Raw genomic sequence first — 21,044 nt, 5'->3', positions numbered from 1 at the left:
TTTGTTTAATTTGATAGTGACAGTGTTAAAAATCAGTTAGAAATCCTGTAATCAGTAGGTTAAAATAATTAATTATTTATTAGAAGAATGAATTAGGGCCCACTGTCTCTTTATAGATTGAATTGTATGAAATGGTTGATTGTTGAGCCAGCTTAATTATTCATACTGTATAAAGGTAATATTTTATTGATGTTTGTGGCTATTTATAGCTTTTGGCTGCTGAGAAGAGAGCAAAGGTAGAGCTTGAAGAGATGAGGGCAAGGATCAAGCAATTAGAGGAACGAGATCAGAAAGAGACAAGACATCTTTCAAATGAAGATGCCATGCGCAAAATTCGCAATATGGATGAACTTGTTCACCAACTACAGAGGAAACTGGCTGACAGGAAACAGGTAATATAGATTTTAGCTTATTGTTTAGTATAGTTCAGTATCAGGGATACATTGTGTTATGTTTTAACTCTGTATTTATTATGATAGTGTGAGCTAAATTATAACATACTACAGGACTACTTTTACCAAACAGAATAATCAGTTTACTGACCCTTATTATTGTATGATTTTGGCAGGAGGAAGAAGCATTGTTGTCTGAAATGGATGTTACAGGCCAAGCATTTGAAGACATGCAAGAACAGAATACAAGGCTACTTCAACAGTTACGAGAGAAAGATGATGCCAACTTCAAATTAATGTCAGAGGTATATCATTTTAAATTAATTTAAGGCTTCAATAATATTAAGCTTTATAATTTGAAATGAATTATGGAATGAACTCTGTAATTGTAACTTGGTGTTATTAAAGCTCAGGTACAGGCATGAATTTTAAATATAATATTTGGTTACTTGTACATAAATCAAATATTTGTAACAGAAATCAAGACGAAAAAACATGAATTTCCCTTAATATGGCCAAATACAAAATTTGGCAAAATTCTTCCATAAAAACCAGGAAGACTTTTTTTCAGTAGTTAGGTAGTTAACCTAATGTAATAACATGTCTGGTGACTCCCTAGAAGGTGAAAAAAGATGGTGGATATACGGTGGATAATTTTTGCTATAGCATGAAAATAAAAAGCTGAAGTTGAATAAAAATACCAGAAATGTAATATTCAAGTTATATTACCTATATTTAGTTATCTGATAACATTTTTGACCACACCGTTTATTTTTCATAGCTTTTTAAAATGCCTCTCTATTTACAAAATTTATGCACAAAAGAATAGAGATTTTACTGTGTAATTTGAACTATCCCCCCACTGATAAGAAAGTGCTTATTTTCAACAAGCTCGTGTAACACAAATAAAATCCCAAAAATTATGAAACATAGGGGAAACTATAGATCGATAATTATTGGAATGTATGATCAATAGAAATTTTTTGCCCGCACCTAGCCTTTAAAACCAACATAATAATAAACTAGAATTTAATTCGTCACTTTGACGAATTATAGGTGATCATTTTACTGAAATTATTTTTTTTTAAACATGCACGTACGTTAACATACGATCGGAAAATGTTGATGTATGCCATCCTATTATATACGCTTATAGTGCTGAGTTGTGCCTATATGCCATATGTACAGTATATACTGTATATCTATATACAGTGTAGCATAGGTGAAATTACGGGACACACATGTTCTAATTTTTTGGCATGATGACGTTATCAAACTAAACTTTAAGATGACAATTTCGAAAGATAATTAATTGAGCAAAAAAATATAAGATTTGGAAAAAAATTTGGCACGTAGAAGCGCTGTGCGCGCTCTTTGAAATGTGTATAACTTTGACGAAAAATATGAAAAAACTACTTTTTCACTTCAACTGGCCATATGTTAACGTCACAACATCCGATAGGCTTAATTTTTATATGAATTAATATCTACATTTCATCAGCTTTCATAATAAATTATAATCATCAAGGTAACCTTCAATTCTGAAGAGCTGTAAGATATTCAAATTTACTGCGAAGGTGAAATTACACGGCCTACGTTATTCAAGTTTTTACGCGTGATGACGTCAATAAAATGAAAATAGTGTCAACTCATGAAAAAGATAATTAATTAAGCAAGCACATACTGAAATTTGTGCGAAATTCGAGCACACATAACCAAGATGCGCTCTGTTGAATGTGATAATCTACACAAAAAGATAACAAATCCTAATATTTAAATTCAAGTGGCCATTTGATGACGTCAAAACATTTTGTACGTCAAATGTGTACATGAATTCATATCTACAACTCAATGGCTTCCAGAATAAGTTAAAAAAATCGGGGGTCATCTTGCATTCTGAAGAATTATTTTCATTTTAAAAAAGACCTATTTTTCACCATTTTCAGAACTTTTGTAAAATTAATGTGCGCATTTTGTCATTTTTAACGTGCTCGTATAGCGTTATTTTAAGTCGGAACTGACTCAAATTTGGTGAATGTACTAAGGATGGTGAGTAGAATGAGATTTGTAAAAAAAATTCATATTTTTTACGCTTTTTAAGTATCGCGCGCGCAAAATTTTTTTTTGCGCAGTAATTTTTGGAAACACGCAAATGGCCTAATTCATGCTCTAAATTGATCAAAACCTAATTTTGCGCGTTTTAAATTTTTAGCGCGCGATTTCACATGCATGACCTTGAAACGCGCAACTTTTTATTTGCTAATATTTTTACCCTTGATCTGAAGTTTACGTGTAGTGAATTTCATTAATATGTGATAATGAATTTTGGAGATATGATTGATAATGTGATTTCGCAAAATGGCGTATAAATGTCGTCACGGATGAGTGATCACGCTGGAAAGCTTATTAGGATTAAGTTATATTATTTGAAAGATATTCTGAAATTTTTGTAATCATTGACATTAAACTTTTTGAGATAATTGTTACACAAAATAGTGTACAGAAACAATAAAAAGAAAAAAAAAAAAAAGAAAAAAAATAATAATAAAGATTTTATACAATAACAATAGGTGATCATTTTATTCTAAATGATCACCTAATAAAACAGCATATACTACAAGTGCACTTTACATTAAATAATAATTTAAAAAATTATTATTATTATTATGCTCACATTTATTTTTGCACTCCTGAATAATACCAGTTTTGATCTTTTAAGTTTAAATTAATATCTGTTTATAGAGAATTAAATCTAACCAAATTCATAAGCTTCTTCGAGAAGAAAAAGATGTGTTGGCAGATCAAGTGAACACATTACAATCACAAGTAGATGCCCAGAACCAGGTAGTCAGAAAACTAGAAGAGAAAGAAAGAATCTTGCAAACAACTCTAGGTAGTATTGAGAAAGAGCTTACTTTAAGGCAAAATGCATCAGAAATGAATAGAAAAAAGGTTATTATTATTTCTTACAATATTTAATTACAATTCTCATAGTCGATATGTGACACAATATTAATTAAATTAAAACTGAAAAAAGTGAGGAAGCCATTATGATTGACTATACTATCCAAATTAAATTGTTTGGAGTTTGTTTTGTATTACACATACATTAAATGTATTACTGAATCCTCTGGCGTCTTAATTGGAATTGGTTTACAATTGTAATTTGTATATCAATTAAAGCATCATTTGAAATTTGAAGTTGTCAAATGTTATTCCAGTTGTTTGTATTTATCATTTTAGCAGCGTTTGTTATGCATACAATTCAATGGAAATCTTTAACCTTTTTATTAAAATTCCACATGTCATTAGGCCATGGAAAACTCACAGTCAACTGCAGATCTTAAATTGCAGTATGAGAAAATGTCAAAACAAGTTACTGACCTGCAAAAACTTGTAAAAGAAAACAGTAGTGCTGTTGAACAGGAGAATCACAAGTTTAGAAGGTCGCAGGTAAGATAATGTATTTAAAACTGTACTTATACTGTATATTTCTTTGTTAACCTTAATCCTTAACACCTTGTGTGCCTGTGTGAGATCACTAATGCAATTACACTGAAGCAATTGCTTCTATATATAATATTCCTAATTTTATGAATATATAGTAGTGAGATGTGATAATTGTTTCAAAATTGACATTATTGTAAGTTTCTATCCTCTGTCCTCTATTTAATTTGTCATTGGGGACCTGTATTCTAATTGTATGCACTGTTCTGCTTCCACTTTTGTATTTTACCATTACAGACTATACTATCCAAATTAAATATGATTTCACCAATAAGATTCAGAGTTTCCAAACACTCGGGTGCATATGGTACAAATGCTGGTGTGTGTGAATGGGGTATTAGTTACATAAGACCTAGTAAAATGTGTTTAATTAAAATGCAAACATAAATTTTTCTTTTTGATTTAGGAAGAAATTGTTGGCTTGAAACGTAAGGTAGAGCGATACAAAAGAATTGAGTTGACAAGCAGTGCTGATGAAGTCCTAATGGAAGAAATCAGAACATATAAGGTATTTGATTCAATACACTGTTACATAAAGCTAGACATACTAGGGAGGTTTTGCACCCTTATGAATACGATATACCAAAACAGATACATCAATCATACATTTGATGTATTGTCCCTTGAAACACAAAAAATGAGGGTCAAAATATTCTAAATTGAAATTGGCCATATCAAAGTAATATTAAAGTTATTCACTTCAAGTCGAAAATTCGAGCCAAAAACAACAAGTTTACATAATTAACAGGTAAATTAATTTGATTACATTTATGATTATGCATACAGAGTAGCCAAACAAGCGCGTTGCATTATGAGATATGTTTTGATCGAAAACTTTGACTGAAAGTCAAAGTTATTTTTTGATCAAAAAAACGTCTGTATTTCAGTTAAATGATTTTTTTTTTTTCGAATAATTTTTGGTGAAAGTTAATAACTATTGTGATATTTCAAAATGACCCACTTTTTTTCGAAATCTTTTTTTATAAATTTTTTTGGAATTAGTCAAAGGGACAATACATCTTTAAACTTTTGAGCTTTCATATTCGTAAAGCATAATTCGTGTTGACAAATATCACATTTGTAAGTACAAAACGAATATATTTTTAAATATATTTTATTCCTTTTGCATTGAATCAGGAATAATTATGATTATAATATAAACATAGGTGGTTTATTGAAATAATATATATTGGATAAATATGGCAGTTCCCAGTTGCTCTGATTTTACCTTGGGTCAAGCTCAGCCATGTAATGCATTTTTTTTTATTTACCTCTGCCACTCAGTGCCCTCATTATTTCATTGCCATGAATTGAATTTTTGTATAAGCCAAAAGTCAAACAATTCAATTGCCTTGAGGACCTTTGGAAGAGAGGTGTGCTTTAGAAATCGATTATTATTTTTAAAGATAAAGAGTTTATAATTTTTTTTTATTCACAATTCAATTCACAATCTTAATCTTGACAAGTAATATAGAAATATTTTCATTCATTTTTTTTTATTCAATTTTTATATAGGATTTACTTACTTGCCCATGCTGCAAGAAAGGTCGAAAGAATGTCATTCTATCGAAATGTTACCACGTGTTTTGTTTTGATTGCATTAAAACACGGTACGAGACAAGGCAGCGAAAGTGCCCAAAATGTAATGCTGGTTTTGGTGCAAATGACTATCACAGGATTTGGTTAGACAGTTAAAAAAAAAATTGGTACTTTATGAAAGTGAGGTATTTAATTAAAAAATGGTGGTCATATGGTGTATTTAATTTCTGGTACTTTAGTGCTTTAGCGTTTATTAATGATTTTTTTTTACTAGAAGAGTGCTTTTTTAGGCTTAGTATTAGGTAATGTAAATGATGTTAAAAAGTGGTGTTTTCAATGTTGATTCTTTGAACTAGGCAACGTAGTAAGAATATACGCTGCCTGTTTAGTATACAAATAATGACTGTCTGTTAGTTGTAATGGTAATGATAAAAATGGCATGAGGTGAATGATGACAGGTTATATTTACACCAAATGACATCGGCCCTACTAAACACCACCAGATACCTCCAGATACCTCAGAGCAACAAACCCTACCACCAGAGAGCAGCCAACTGCTTGGAATGGATTATTAATAGTATATTACAAATTTCAAAGCTTAATTGTGTCAGAAACTGATAAAATTGAAGTTAAAAGTTGAATTTCTGTCCATTGCAATTCTAGAATCTGTTGCGTTTATCCGTGTCTCTTGTGTATTGTACAGTCAACTGTGAGGTGCTACCGATGCATTTATTTGCTCAAATAAATTCTTTTCTGTACACTCACTATAACATTTAAAAATAAATATCTTTTTTGTTACTCATTCAAATGCTCTTACAGCATGTGGTCAAATAAAATCAGAAATTCTTTTCTGTACACTATAACAGTTAAATAAATAAAACTATACAACTATGTTCACACAATTTGTCTCTTTTTTTGTAGTAGAGATGTCACTATTGATATTTTTTGGTCCTTTTTTAATGAAACCATAGAATTGGCTTGTACTTCTGTCAGTGACGGTATTCTACCGTACCGAAACTTCTTCAATTAACAAATGAAATTGTTGGGACCTTCGAGGCGGGTGAACTTGCCATTGGTATTTTCATTGACCTCTCGAAGGCTGTTGATACAATAATAATTTATTCAAAAGCTACCTCTCAAACCGCAAGCTATGCACTAAATTTAAACGCACCCTTTCTGATTTTCTTCATATTATTTGTTTATTAGGTTATATGCATTATCATGCATATAACAATGCATATAACCTCTTGATTCTGTCAGGATCTTTATTTATTTCTTTATTTATTTATTCTTTCCTTAGCACTATTTTGTCCGTCAATTATCTTGATATCAGTTTCATCGTCAATTTTTCAGAGTATATTCCTTATGGCCAGGAATTGATGTGGTTATGTTTTCATGGTGCGCAATCAAAAATTATGCGGTCTACGCGCGATTTAACAAAATCATGTTTGTAATCATATCTTCACAAGCATGAATCACAATTAAACAAAATTTGGTACTCATAAATGTCAGGTCATATTTCATCATATGGCAATACAATTACGTGCGTAGTGCATATAATGCTTGCGTACGCGCGCTTAAAATGTTCAAAATTGTCAAAATTTATTTTCGATGAAATTAGAGTATGTTTCAGGCAATTTTAAGCGTTTAAAAAATTGCCATGAGTGCACAGACTTTTGCACGCGTTAAACGTTAATGCGCACTCTTTTTGCCAATCTTTCTTTAATAATATCATATTTGATTCACTTTTCAACTCGAAATTGCGTTATACGAGCACGTCAAAAGTGACAGGCTATGCACGTATAAGTTAACAAAATGGTGAAAATATGCTAAATTTTAAAATAAATATATATCTTCAGAATGCTGGGGAACACCTATTTTTTATTTCATTTTCTTGAAGTGTATGTATCATATGTATGATTTATTATCAAATTAAAAAACAAACAAAAGTTGATTAAGTCATCATTAATTGCATATTAAATTTTAAAAAAATAATTTCGACAATCAAACAAATTATGACATTTTCTTAGGCTGAAATAACAAACTTAACATTAACTTTCTTTCTTAAGAAGTTCATATATTGAAGTTAAAAGTATATAGTTAGACAGTGCATCATTTTTTTACATTTTTAAAGATGTCATCATAGTAAAAAATTATAATTCATTGCGGTATGTAATAATCTATTTGCACCAAAGTGGTTACTGCATAGTAAATACACGGAGGAATTTTTCTACAACTTTTAGTCAGTTGTGTATGGCTCGATGGTCTGTGCTCGTGTCTATGGCATTCAAGGTACCGAGATCGAGTCTCACCTTGGGAAACGAAATAAGATTTTTTTTTATTATCTGTATTGTTTGTTCAAATTTATTTCTTAGTGTATAGATTATACACATGATTTATAATGAAATCTAGATAAAAAGTAACTTATGTCTTTATTATTATGTCACAACAAATGTGGTTTATGACATTATACGCATATGGATCTTTGATCGGATTGTGATACCGGCTATTGTATTCGCGTTAGCAAGGTCCTATCATATATTATAAATAATTAAAGATTCTGAGAAAATCAATCAATCAATATATCTTTTAAAAATCAATTATCTTTATTTAAATCAATGCATATAACCTATAATTCGTCATAGTGACGAAATAAATCTAGTTATTTATTTGAGTCCCTCAAGATTCTCTGCTTGGGCTGCTATTATTTTTATTATACATAAATGATCCATAATGCCTCGAATATGTTTCCGATTCTGTTGTATGCTGATGACACAACCCTTTACTTTTTAAAATATCAACTGAAAATCTACCCAATAAACATTTTAACGTACTTTTCTGCAAACAAACTTTCTGTTAATAAGAAGTGTTGTATGGTGTTCAAAAATTCACAAATACCACTAAATACCAGTACTTTCAAATATACCAAATCTACAAATGAAATGGGAAATAGAGCTAAGTAAGGTATACATTGACTGGAGTAAAGTTTGGTATTATAAAGTTTATAGAATAAAACATTTACCTAAAGTTGCTCAATTTAATTTCAAACTTCTGCATAGAATATTACCTTGTAACAAAACGATTAAGAATCTGGAATTTAGCAGATAATGATTTTTGAGAAAAATGTATAAACGATTTTGAAAATGAAAAACACATGTTATATAAATGTAGCGTAATTCAATGGACATGGCATAAATTCAACAATGTCATAGCTAGGTGCTTTACAGACGAAGATCCAATAACTTGGCCTATAGTTATCACTGGATCAAAAAACATAATTGAAATGAATTGATTTCATTATTTGTATTCTCTATATTTAAGTTGCATATTTTAACAAAACCTGAAAAAAAGAGAAAACAACTATATAAAAAAAAGATCTGGAATTACTTTATTACTGAAGTAAAGCATTTAATTTAAAATTAGTATATGTGCTACTATTATAAAGCTCAATGTAAATGGGGAGATATAAAGGAAAATCTCCTTACATTAATGATATAAGTGCTTGTTTTATATAGTAATTGTATTATAATATATTAAGATGTCTTTCGGGTATGACCTGCACTGTGTATGGACTCTAAACTTACGGTTTTCATTAAACACATCATTCCCTGCTATCCATTCTAAACTTCTTATTTTCAAACTTTTATATTCCTCTCATCCATCTCATCCATTTTTGTCTTGGTGAAAAAGGAGGGTATTTTATATTCCTCCCCTGAGTTTATAGCCTCTCTACCCGAGCACGAACAGAATAGAAGGTAAGAGGTAAGAAAATGGAAACATGGACCTTTTAGTTAGTACAATCGTATCAAACTTCTCAACACCGTATCAATTCTTTAACACTAATGTTGTTGATTTGTACTGTATACTTATGGATAGGGAAAGTCACATCACAAGTCTCCACACACATGGACTGCCCAAATCATTATGCTATAATACCAAATTTAAACTCTTTCAATATTTCACTTTAAAACTATACCCAGTTTCTTTCTTGCTTGTGTTTAAAATTATGAAAATCTAAAGTAAACCGTTACTAGCATGACTATGTTATAATAATCCTACAGGATATTATTGTTAATTTACTCATCCTCCTCTTTGCTAGATTTACTAATAATTTAAGAAGCAAATAAATGATTGAACATTACATAGTAAAACCGTAATTAAAACTAGTATCCTAAATATAGGTTTGTGAATAAAGATTATTATGCAACTAATTTACATATTTTTGTTTATTTGTATAAAGATTCAATATAACTTAATCAAACAGTTTATTGTAATGGAGGGGAACATCTGAACAAAACAAACCTAAGTTCTTTAGAATTGTTAGATTATTTATTTTTAGTTTTAATTAAAATCACATATACTGAGTAGTAGTAAGGTTTACTGTGCAATGTCATAACAAACATGGTAAGCTTCTTAATTGGTATTAGTTATAAGTATTCCAACAAAAAAGACGACGAGTAAATAAACAATTTTCTTTATAACATAATATATAGTCATACGGTTACTTTGATTTGTTTTTATTGTTCAATATGGTTTAAAAATATGTAACAGTATACTGTATAGCATTTGTCGTTCATTTAACGAAGTTCTTTAAAATTGTTAAACAGTGATTAGTTAGATGGTAATTATAATACTGTTAGAGCCCTATGTACCCCTGTGATTGATTATTACCTGTGGAAGGTCACACAGGACATAGATTTGGCCTTGAGAATCAGATCTTGAATATGCAACAATACATGTTTGGTAAGCTATCTTTGTTAAATATAACTTTTATTTATATTAATATGTCTATTATTATTAGAGCTGGATTGATAGACAGTATTAATAGGCCATATGCAGTAGTATATATGCTAAGTTAGTTATGTTTTACTAGCCTTTTTATACGTTTCGCTATATATGCTTTGTATGTGATGAATTCACATTAGAATAGATACGAATTGAAATAGGACAACTCTGAGATTTGGGAGAACATTGTATTTCTCACTTGATTAGTCACTTTGTATTATATGTTTAGACAACTTTTTTTTTACTTATAATTAAACGGACTGTGTGCTTACCACACTATTGTTAGCATACCTTTTGACCAACCTTGAACATTTGGTAATTATTGCAATGGGCTCTGCTTATAGAACTGCTAAAGTAATTAGGCTTTGGTTTATGGTCCCATGAAGCAAATAGGAATTTGAGTACTGTACCTTTATAGCTAAAAGAATGATATACTAGTCCTATGTAACATGTAGTATACAATTCATCGTAGTGATTATACAGATTGTTAATATATAAAGTTGTTTGGGGATTAAAGAGTCAGATCTTGAATATGCAACAATACATGTTTCCACAGAGTATGATTTTGTACTTGTAACAATACTAAATATTAATAATGATCTTGGTGATGAGAGATTTAACTGTGATGTTATTCATTAGAATTAATATAATTATGTATCTACTTAGGACTTCCAAAACAAAGTATTCATAGTATATACAATACTGTACTCACACAACAGTCACTGATATTTTGATATTAAGCAAGACAATATTCGCTAGTTATTAAAAATGTAAGTGTGCTCCACGCAAAAATGTTTGTACCAGCTATAGGTCAAACATTTGGGAGGTTATGCAGTTTATGAGCCTTCTTAAAGTTTATGATCTTACTCAACATGTTAAGCAACCAACCCATGAGGCAGGTCATACTCTTGACCTGCTTATTACCAAATCAACTGACACTTTTCTAGCTGATGTAAATGTGGGCATCCCACATATATCTGACCACTCAGCCGTACATTGTAAGTTACAGTTAAATAAACCGCCGCCAACTCAGAAAATAGTTTCTAGTCGTAACTACAAGAATCTCTGTGCTGACTCTGTTGTCAGCGAGAGTTACTACCACTAACACTGACTGTATCTCTTCCATGTAACATTGATGATGCTATATGTATGTACAACTCTACATTGCGTTCAATCATTGATAAACTTGCTCCAACTAAGTCACGTCTGGTGACTATTCGACCGCAAACTCCATGGTATACTGATGAGATACGAAAACAGAAAAAAGTAAGAAGGCAGCTGGAGAGGAAATGGCGTAAGACAGGTCTCGAAACTGATTGGCATGCATACACACATCAGCGCCAATGTGTATCATCACATATTCATACTGCAAAGTTGGAATATCACTCAGATCTAGTAAATAATGCTGTAGGTGACCAGAAGCAATTATTCAAAATTGTAAACACGTTACTGCATAGAGGAAATAAGACACCATTACCTACCTGTAAATCAACCAGTATTCTTGCTGAACGTTTCTCAGAGTTTTTTAATGAAAAGATCACTAAAATTCGATCAGGGTTTCTTCAATCTGTTCTCCAAGATGCGCATACATTTAGTACAAGGGCTCCTTTAAGCTGTCAACTGTCTATTCTGGAACCAACCACAGATGAGGAGATCGAGAAATTGATCAAGGCATCCCCGATAAAGTCTTGTGAGCTAGATCCTATTCCAACTTGGCTTTTAAGGGATTGCGCTACTGTAATAGTTCCAGTGCTAATGAAATTAGTTAATCTTTCACTTATCACATCCACAGTACCGCAGAATTTAAAGAAAGCACATGTACGGCCTTTGCTGAAGAAGACTGGCCTCAACCCAGAAGTTCTTAAAAATTATAGACCTGTTTCAAATTTATCCTTTGTTTCGAAGCTTATTGAGCGTGTTGTTGCAGCTAGACTCTCTAAGCATATGTCAAATCACAACCTCCATGAAACTTACCAATCAGCATACAAAGCTAACCACAGTGTGGAGACAGCGCTTTTACGTGTTCAGAATGACGTTTTGACATCAATAGATAATCAAGAACTTGTTATTCTAGTTTTACTAGACTTATCGGCTGCTTTTGACACAGTAGATCACTCACTGCTTCTTCATAGATTGTCACATGATATTGGGGTAAGAGATCAAGCATTGTCTTGGTTTACATCATATCTAAGGAACAGAACCCAGGCCGTCTGCATTGGTGATGTTTCATCAGATGACCGTCCTCTCTTATGTGGCGTCCCACAAGGTTCGGTGCTTGGACCACAGCTGTTTTCCATCTATGTTGCACCAGTTGCTGAAATAATACAAAGACACGGATTATGTCATCATTTCTATGCAGATGATATACAAATCTACGTTTCTGTCAAGCCTTGCCAGACCAAGTTTATGTCCGCCGTAAAACGGTTAGAAGCATGCACTGCTGAGATTAGAAAATGGATGGGCTCCAACTTCCTCAAGCTAAATGATAAAAAGACCGAGGTGATCCTATTTGGTTCTGTTCAGCAGAGAAAAAAGATCCGGTTTTATGGCCTACATATTGGTGGCGTGCTAGTCAATCCATCAACAGAAGTTCGTAACCTTGGTGTACAACTTGATTGTAAAATGACCATGGAATCACATATCAACAAAATCTGCCGATCTGCTATTTTCCATTTATGTAACATTGCCAAGATCAGACGTTACTTGAACCAGTGTGCAACAGAGCAGATTGTACATGCTTTTGTTACCAGTCGGCTTGATATGGGAAATTCCCTGCTGTATGGTCTGCCAAAGAAGCAGTTGCGGACTCTCCAGAAGGTGCAAAATTGGGCAGCTCGTTTGGTGATGTGTGCCAAAAAGTATGATCACGTCACACCATTGTTCAAAGAGTTAAATTGGCTACCCATGGAGTCACGTGTTAAATTTAAGATCCTGCTGCTGGTGTTCCGATGCCTAAATAGTTGCGCTCCAAAATATCTCTCAGAATTGTTGACAGTCAAGAAGGGAAAGCGAGAACTAAGATCTAGTTATCAGGTGCTACTGGACATTCCGAGGAGCAAACATAGTTGGGGAGATCGGACTTTCAGTGTTGCTGGACCTAGGCTCTGGAACCACCTACCTTTGAACATTAAACACACATCATCATTGAGTCACTTTAAGTCACTACTCAAAACTCACCTTTTCTGATTTTTTCTACAGCGCCATGAGCAATGAATGTTGGAATGGCGCTATATAAATCGAACGATTGATTGATTGATTGATTGTATTAGTGCAAATATAAATATATATATTGTGAGTAATTTGAGACTAAAATTATTACTTTCTGACTAGTGGTTGCTGAGATATTGATACTGTATGGCTATTTTCTTGACTAATGGTCAAAAATAAGTTTCACAGTCATTTTTGGCAAACGTTCATTCCATTAAAATAGAAATATGTATCTTCTGAGTGTTACGTCCACTACGTCCATATCCGCCCAACAATTTCTGAGATATGAAAAGTGTGTTAAGCCAAACAAGTTTGTGCCTGCTATATGTCAAAGGTCAAAATTTTGACATTAGAGTGAATAGAAATATGGGTCTTCTGAGTAGTTTTGCACAAAAAATATTCCAATAAACCCAGTAGTTACCAAGTTACGCAAAGTTTTAACTGTGACCATATTGACCTTTTGGCCCCTGTACTGACCAAGCATCCCAATTTTCTTTCGGCCAACAGCAAAAAATTTATTTGTACTGATATAAGGAAGCAAAAAAACACTGTTGGCATAGTTTGCTAGAGTGTGCAGGTAACCCCTTTCTGGCTCCCTAACTAATTAAAACTAGACATGAAACTCGTCACTTTGACGAGTTAGTTATCCGCACAACGACAAACGCCACGTGCACGTCATACGTTGGAATATTGCACACAGATAAAGATTATGGCATTATGACAAGAACTGAAGAATATGATATGCTGTTAGTGCTGAATTCTGTCAATTTGTGTCATATAGTATATACATGCAAAGAGTATAATCTGTATACATATTACATACAGTGTAGAATAGGTGAAATTACGGGACCCGCCATTTATTCCAATTTTTAACATGGCGACGGTATCAAAATGAAACACTTAAATAGCAATTTCTGGAGGAAATTATCTCAGGAACAACATATTAACGTGTAGAAGAAATTTGAATACGTAAAATATAGATGCGCACCCTTTTAAATGTGATGAACTATTACGCAAAATATGAAAATACGACTTTTTTTATTCAACTGGCCATATGATGACGTCACAACATCCGATTGGCAAAATGTTTACATGAATTCGTATCTACAATCCAATAGCTTCCAGAAAACGTTTTAATCGTGATTATCACATTTTATTCTTACGAGCTATTACAGATTAAAATTTACTGTAAAGATGAAATTAATGACCCACGTAATTAAAATTTTTAGGCATGATGACGTCATAAAAATTAAAATATTTTTATCTCATGCTAAAGAAAGTTGATTGACCTACACAATATATAAATGTAGGAGAAAAAGGAATACAGATAAGCGTGATGCGCTCCATTGAATGTGATGAGCAATAACGAAAGAGACAAAAATCCTAATTTTTACATTCGTGTGGCCATACGATGACGTCACAATGTTTTTTTAGCCTTATCGATGCATGATCCGATATCTACAACTCATCAACTTCTAGATTTTGTAATAAAAATAAACGGTTCACGGTTTACTTTAGAAACTATGACTGTTTAAAAAAAGACATAATTTTGACGATTTTTTAAGCTTTTTCATAAAAAACGCGCACGAATTGTCTAATTCAACGTGTTCGTATGGCGTTATTTAAACTGGAAAAGGTCTAAATTGTTTTCAAAATTACTAGGAAAGACTTGAAAAATATAATTCAAGAGAAAAAAATATGTTTTTAACGCTACGTGCGCACCGCGTGCGTAAAAAATTGCGCGCCCGTGGGAATTTTTGACATGCTCAAAATGACAAGAAACGCATAAAAAGTTGATTAGAAATTAATTTTGCGCATTTTGAAATTTTAAATGCGCGTGCGCGCGTAACTTCTTGTGAAACATGCCATTTTTAATCCGTAGAAAGTTTGCCCCTGATATGACTTAAATTTTGTCAAAGTGTCAATACTAAATGACTTTTGGTTTTTAATCTATAATCAATCATTGAAATTCATAAAATTGCGCGTAAGTCACGTTGCGCAACTATGACGTCATTCAAAAATAGGAGGTGCACAACTTCACGTAAATGCCCATATGTTGTCAAAGTTATGAAATGTTATGTTTACACATTTTAGAGAAACGCGACTCACAAAAAGGAAGGAAGGATCCAAGAACTAGACATGAAACTCGTCACTTTGACGAGTTAGTTATCCGCACAACGACAAACGCCACGTGCACGTCATACGTTGGAATATTGCACACAGATAAAGATTATGGCATTATGACAAGAACTGAAGAATATGATATGCTGTTAGTGCTGAATTCTGTCAATTTGTGTCATATAGTATATACATGCAAAGAGTATTATCTGTATACATATTACATACAGTGTAGAATGGGTGAAATTACGGGACCCGCCATTTATTCCAATTTTTAACATGGCGACGGTATCAAAATGAAACACTTAAATAGCAATTTCTGGAGGAAATTATCTCAGGAACAACATATTAACGTGTAGAAGAAATTTGAATACGTAAAATATAGATGCGCACCCTTTTAAATGTGATGAACTATTACGCAAAATATGAAAATACGACTTTTTTTATTCAACTGGCCATATGATGACGTCACAACATCCGATTGGCAAAATGTTTACATGAATTCGTATCTACAATCCAATAGCTTCCAGAAAACGTTTTAATCGTGATTATCACATTTTATTCTTACGAGCTATTACAGATTAAAATTTACTGTAAAGATGAAATTAATGACCCACGTAATTAAAATTTTTAGGCATGATGACGTCATAAAAATTAAAATATTTTTATCTCATGCTAAAGAAAGTTGATTGACCTACACAATATATAAATGTAGGAGAAAAAGGAATACAGATAAGCGCGATGCGCTCCATTGAATGTGATGAGCAATAACGAAAGAGACAAAAATCCTATATTTTACATTCGTGTGGCCATACGATGACGTCACAATGTTTTTTTAGCCTTATTGATGCATGATCCGATATCTACAACTCATCAACTTCTAGATTTTGTAATAAAAATAAACGGTTAACGGTTTACTTTAGAAACTATGACTGTTTAAAAAAAGACATAATTTTGACGATTTTTTAAGCTTTTTCATAAAAAACGCGCACGAATTGTCTAATTCAACGTGTTCGTATGGCGTTATTTAAACTGGAAAAGGTCTAAATTGTTTTCAAAATCACTGGGAAAGGCTTGAAAAATATAATTCAAGAGAAAAAAATATGTTTTTAACGCTATGTGCGCACCGCGCGCGTAAAAAATTGCGCGCCCGTGGGAATTTTTGACATGCTCAAAATGACAAGAAACGCGTAAAAAGTTGATTAGAAATTAATTTTGCGCATTTTGAAATTTTAAATGCGCGTGCGCGCGTAACTTCTTGTCAAACATGCCATTTTTAATCCGTAGAAAGTTTGCCCCTGATATGACTTAAATTTTGTCAAAGTGTCAATACTAAATGACTTTTGGTTTTTAATCTATGATCAATCATTGAAATTCATAAAATTGCGCGTAAGTCACGTTGCGCAACTATGACGTCATTCAAAAATAGGAGGTGCACAACTTCACGTAAATGCCCATATGTTGTCAAAGTTATGAAATGTTATGTTTACACATTTTAGAGAAACGCGACTCACAAAAAGGAAGGAAGGAAAGAAGAATAATACAGAAAAAAAATATTGATCTCATACAATTACAAGGAGTTATCCGCTTGGTATACCAAGCGGATAACTAATAATACAGAAAAAAACTATTGATCCCATACAATAACAAGGAGTTATCCGCTTGGTATACCAAGCGGATAACTAATTAATTACTAAATGGAATAGCAAGTTGAATACAGTAACAAATGCCATCAGACACACAAGCTTTCCTTTTGTTAACTCCCCTGAATGTTTAAGCACATCCTGAAAGTTCAACATCATGCATCATCAACAACAAATTCCGACCAGTTCGTACATTTATTCAAAGCAATCTTGTAAACTTTCGATCGCTTCAGACCTTCACGACCTTTTTGACAGCCTTCTTAGGCCTAGGCTAGGCCCACGCTTTGATCCGAGTAGCCGATATTGGAACATTTATAGGCATCTGGAACCGAGCATAGCCTATTATTTTTTTTTTTAATTGGTTATCCGCACTTGGCGGATAACCCCTTGTTATTGTCAGGATCTTTTTTTTTCTTTTTTTTTTTTTGGTTATCCGCAACTTAGTTGCAGGATAACCCATGTGATTGTAAATATCTTTTTTTTTCATCATCTTTGTTCTTCTTTCTTTCCCGGAATTTTGTTGCACGCATATCTCTCACCCTTGTCAACATAAGATTGTATAACTTTGTCATAAGATTGATCTGTAGCTGTAGATGTGCAGGAAACTTCGTTATATGACGTTAGAGTCGCGTAGCGTAAGTTACGCGCGATTTTATGAATTTCAATGTTTGGTCATAGATTATAAACCAAAAGTCATTTTGTATTGACACTTGGTGAAAATTTAAGTCATATCAAGGGCAAACTTTCTATGGATTAAAAATGACATGTTTCACAAGAAGTTACGCGCGCACGCGCATTTAAAATTTAAAAATGCGCAAAATTAATTTCTAATCAACTTTCTACGCTGATCATGACATTTTAAACATGTCAAAAATTCCCACGCGCGCGAAAAAAATTACGCGTAAGGTGCGCACGGAGCATGAAAATCATGTGTTTTTTTCTTGAATTATGATTTTACAGCCTTTCTTAGTCATTTTAAAAAAGATTTACATCATTTCAAATTAAAATGACGTCATACGAACACGTTGATTTAGACCATTTGCGCGCGTTTTAGTTGCAAAAGTGACAACAAATTGTCAAAATTAAGCCTATTTTTAATCTATTATAGCTCCTCAGGATCATCCACGACCCCCAATTTTTTTAATTTAATATGTAAGCAGATATGTTGTAGATATGAATTCATGCAGAACCTTTACCACTCGGATGTTATGACGTCATCGTATGGCCACACGAATGTAAAATATAGGATTTTTTACTCTTTCGTTATTGCTCATCAAATTCAACAAAGCGCTTCTAGATTATACGTATTCCATTTCCCCCGAAATTTTAATATTGTCTACGTTAATCAACTATCTTTCGCATGAATTAAAAATATTTTAATTTTTATGACGTCATCATGTCTAAAAACGTAAATAACGTGGGTCACTTATTTTCATCTTTACAGTAAATTTCAATCTGTTATAGCTCGTCAGAATAAAAAGTGATAATCATGATTAAAACGTTTTCTGGAAGCTATTGGATTGTAGATACGAATTGATGTGAATATTTTGCCAATCAGATGTTGTGACGTCATCATATGGCCAGTTGAATTAAAAAAGTCATATTTTCATCTCTTGCGTAAAAGTTCATTGCGTTTAAACGAGAGCGCATCTCACTTTTACGTGCCCAAAATTCTTCAAATTTGTTTTAATGTAAATTTTTAGATAATTATCTTCTAAAATTGTTATCTTTATATGTCAATTTGATGACGTCATCGTGTTAAAAATTGGATTTAAAAGATGGGTCTCGTAATTTTGTCTATGCTACACTGTATATAACATATACAGTTTATTCTGTAAAATACTGTAATATGGTGTATGCTACATAATAGGTACAATTCAGCACTGTAAACATATTTATTTCATGTCATAGGATGGCATAATAATTGTCGAGGTTCATATAGTTAAGTATGTGCATGTTGCGTTTGCGCGGATAACCCGAACTCGTCAAAGTGACGAGTTCAAATCTAGTTTTTTCTATATTCTTCTTTCTTTCCCAGAATTTTGTTGGCAGCATATCTCTAATTCTTGCCAACATAAGATTATATAACTTTGTCAGAAGATTGACCTCTAACTGTAGATGTGCAAGACACTTTGTTTTATGATTTTAGAGTTGCGCAACGTGACTTACGCGCGATTTTATGAATTTCAATGATTGACCATAGATTAAAAACCAAAAGTCATTTTGTATTGACACTAGGTGAAAATTTAAGTCATGTCAAGGGCAAACTTTCTATGGATTAAAAATGGCATGTTTTATAGAAAGTTACGCGCACACGCGCGTTTAAAATTTCAAAATACGAAAAATCAATTTCTAATCAACTTTCTACGCGTTTCATGTCATTTTAAGCATGTCAAAAATTTCCACGTGCGCGCAAAAATTTACGTGCACGGTGTACACGTAGGGTTAAAAACAGGTTTTTTTGCGTGATTTTTGTTTTTTTAGCCTTTTCTAGTAATTTTACCAACTTTTAAACAATTCCGACATAATATAACGTCATACGAGCACGTCGAATTGGACAATTTGCGCGCGTTTTTGATGAAAATGTTCAAAAATTCGTCAAAATTATGCCTTTTTTTAAACAGTCATAGATTTTAAACTACTTGGTGAACTTTTTTTTAAATTACATATTCTGGAAGTAGATGAGTTGTAAATATCGAATCAATATGGCTAAACGGACATTATGACGTCATCGTATGGCCACTCGAATATAAAATATAGGATTTTTGTATCTTTCGTCATAGCTCATCACATTAAATAGAGCGCATCTCCACTTATCCATATTCCATTTCCCTCCATTTTTTTATATTGTCTAGGTCAATCAATTATTTTTCGCATGATTTACAATTTTTAAAATTGTTATGACGTCATCATGTGCAAAAGCGTCAAAAACTTTGGTCACTTATTTTCACCTATACTCCACTGTATGTAGTACGTATACTGTATGTAGTACGTATACAGTATATAGTGTACTGTATATACTTAGACGTGACACAAAATAGAGAGCGTTTTTCTGCGCGTAATATTCTAACGTATGACGTGCACGTGGCGTTTGCGCTGCGGATAACCTAACTCGTCCGTAGTGACGAGTTCAAATCTAGTTCTCTTTTCTTTTGTCCATCCAACAATCATCATAATCTTAATTATTTTACCTTATCACTTCTTTATACTATTTTGTATTGTATTGCTATGGAGGAAAATAAATGTCTTTTGAAATGAAATGAAATGAAATTGGTCCAGAATAGTATTACCTCTTGTGGGTTTATCAACGCATTTGGCAAAATGTGGAAGTAGATCTTGGGGGAATCAGGGGGAGTTCTCAGAGATCTTGTGAATCATGTCTGATAATATCGAACTAGCAGCATTTTCAGCTGCCATGTTTTGACTGCCACATCTGCAATGATTTCTTCTTTATTGTGAAGACAGTGTCCAGCAAATGGCAGTCTTCTTCGTATGTTTCTGATATTTTTGGTATGGCCAAAGAGGCTTTTATTACTTTGTTACTGATTCTTTGTTGCCATTATTTCATTCTCATAGCAGCACGAAGTAGTAGTGAGTGACTGCCATAAATTGCTTTCTAAAATATCTTTAATACTACCAAAAGGAGGATTAAAATGTCCTTGATTTCAGGTACGCCAAGGTACACAAAGGATAAAAAAAGAAATTAAGTTACAGTAATATCATCGGAATTCATAATCTTGCAAAGAAAAATCATGTCGAAGGTCACAAATATTCATGGCAAGCTTTAGTTAAAAAGTGATTAAATTTACTTTGGGCACGTTCAATTTGGTGAGCCTGACGTGGAGAGATAGAA

General features: G+C 32.5%; 1 protein-coding gene across 3 annotated transcripts in view; it reads left to right on the top strand.

The window, feature by feature from the left end:
• The window catches only part of LOC144835070 (E3 ubiquitin-protein ligase BRE1A-like), a 29,721-nt gene extending 23,381 nt beyond the window's left edge, over positions 1 to 6,340 (top strand). For all 3 annotated transcript variants that reach the window (XM_078690092.1, XM_078690090.1, XM_078690091.1), the window contains 6 exons: positions 210 to 392; positions 569 to 697; positions 3,135 to 3,344; positions 3,705 to 3,845; positions 4,306 to 4,407; positions 5,415 to 6,340. In XM_078690092.1, coding sequence (XP_078546218.1) covers positions 210 to 392; positions 569 to 697; positions 3,135 to 3,344; positions 3,705 to 3,845; positions 4,306 to 4,407; positions 5,415 to 5,594 — 945 coding nt within the window. In that variant the 3' untranslated portion in view covers positions 5,595 to 6,340. The remainder of the gene's footprint in view (positions 1 to 209; positions 393 to 568; positions 698 to 3,134; positions 3,345 to 3,704; positions 3,846 to 4,305; positions 4,408 to 5,414) is intronic.
• The last annotated feature ends 14,704 nt before the right edge of the window (positions 6,341 to 21,044 follow it).

Source organism: Antedon bifida, chromosome 2 (genome assembly GCF_963402885.1).
Source record: "Antedon bifida chromosome 2, ecAntBifi1.1, whole genome shotgun sequence".
Lineage (NCBI taxonomy): Eukaryota > Metazoa > Echinodermata > Crinoidea > Comatulida > Antedonidae > Antedon > Antedon bifida.
Note: the sequence above shows the minus strand (reverse complement) of the source record. Positions and strands in the feature narration are given on the sequence as shown.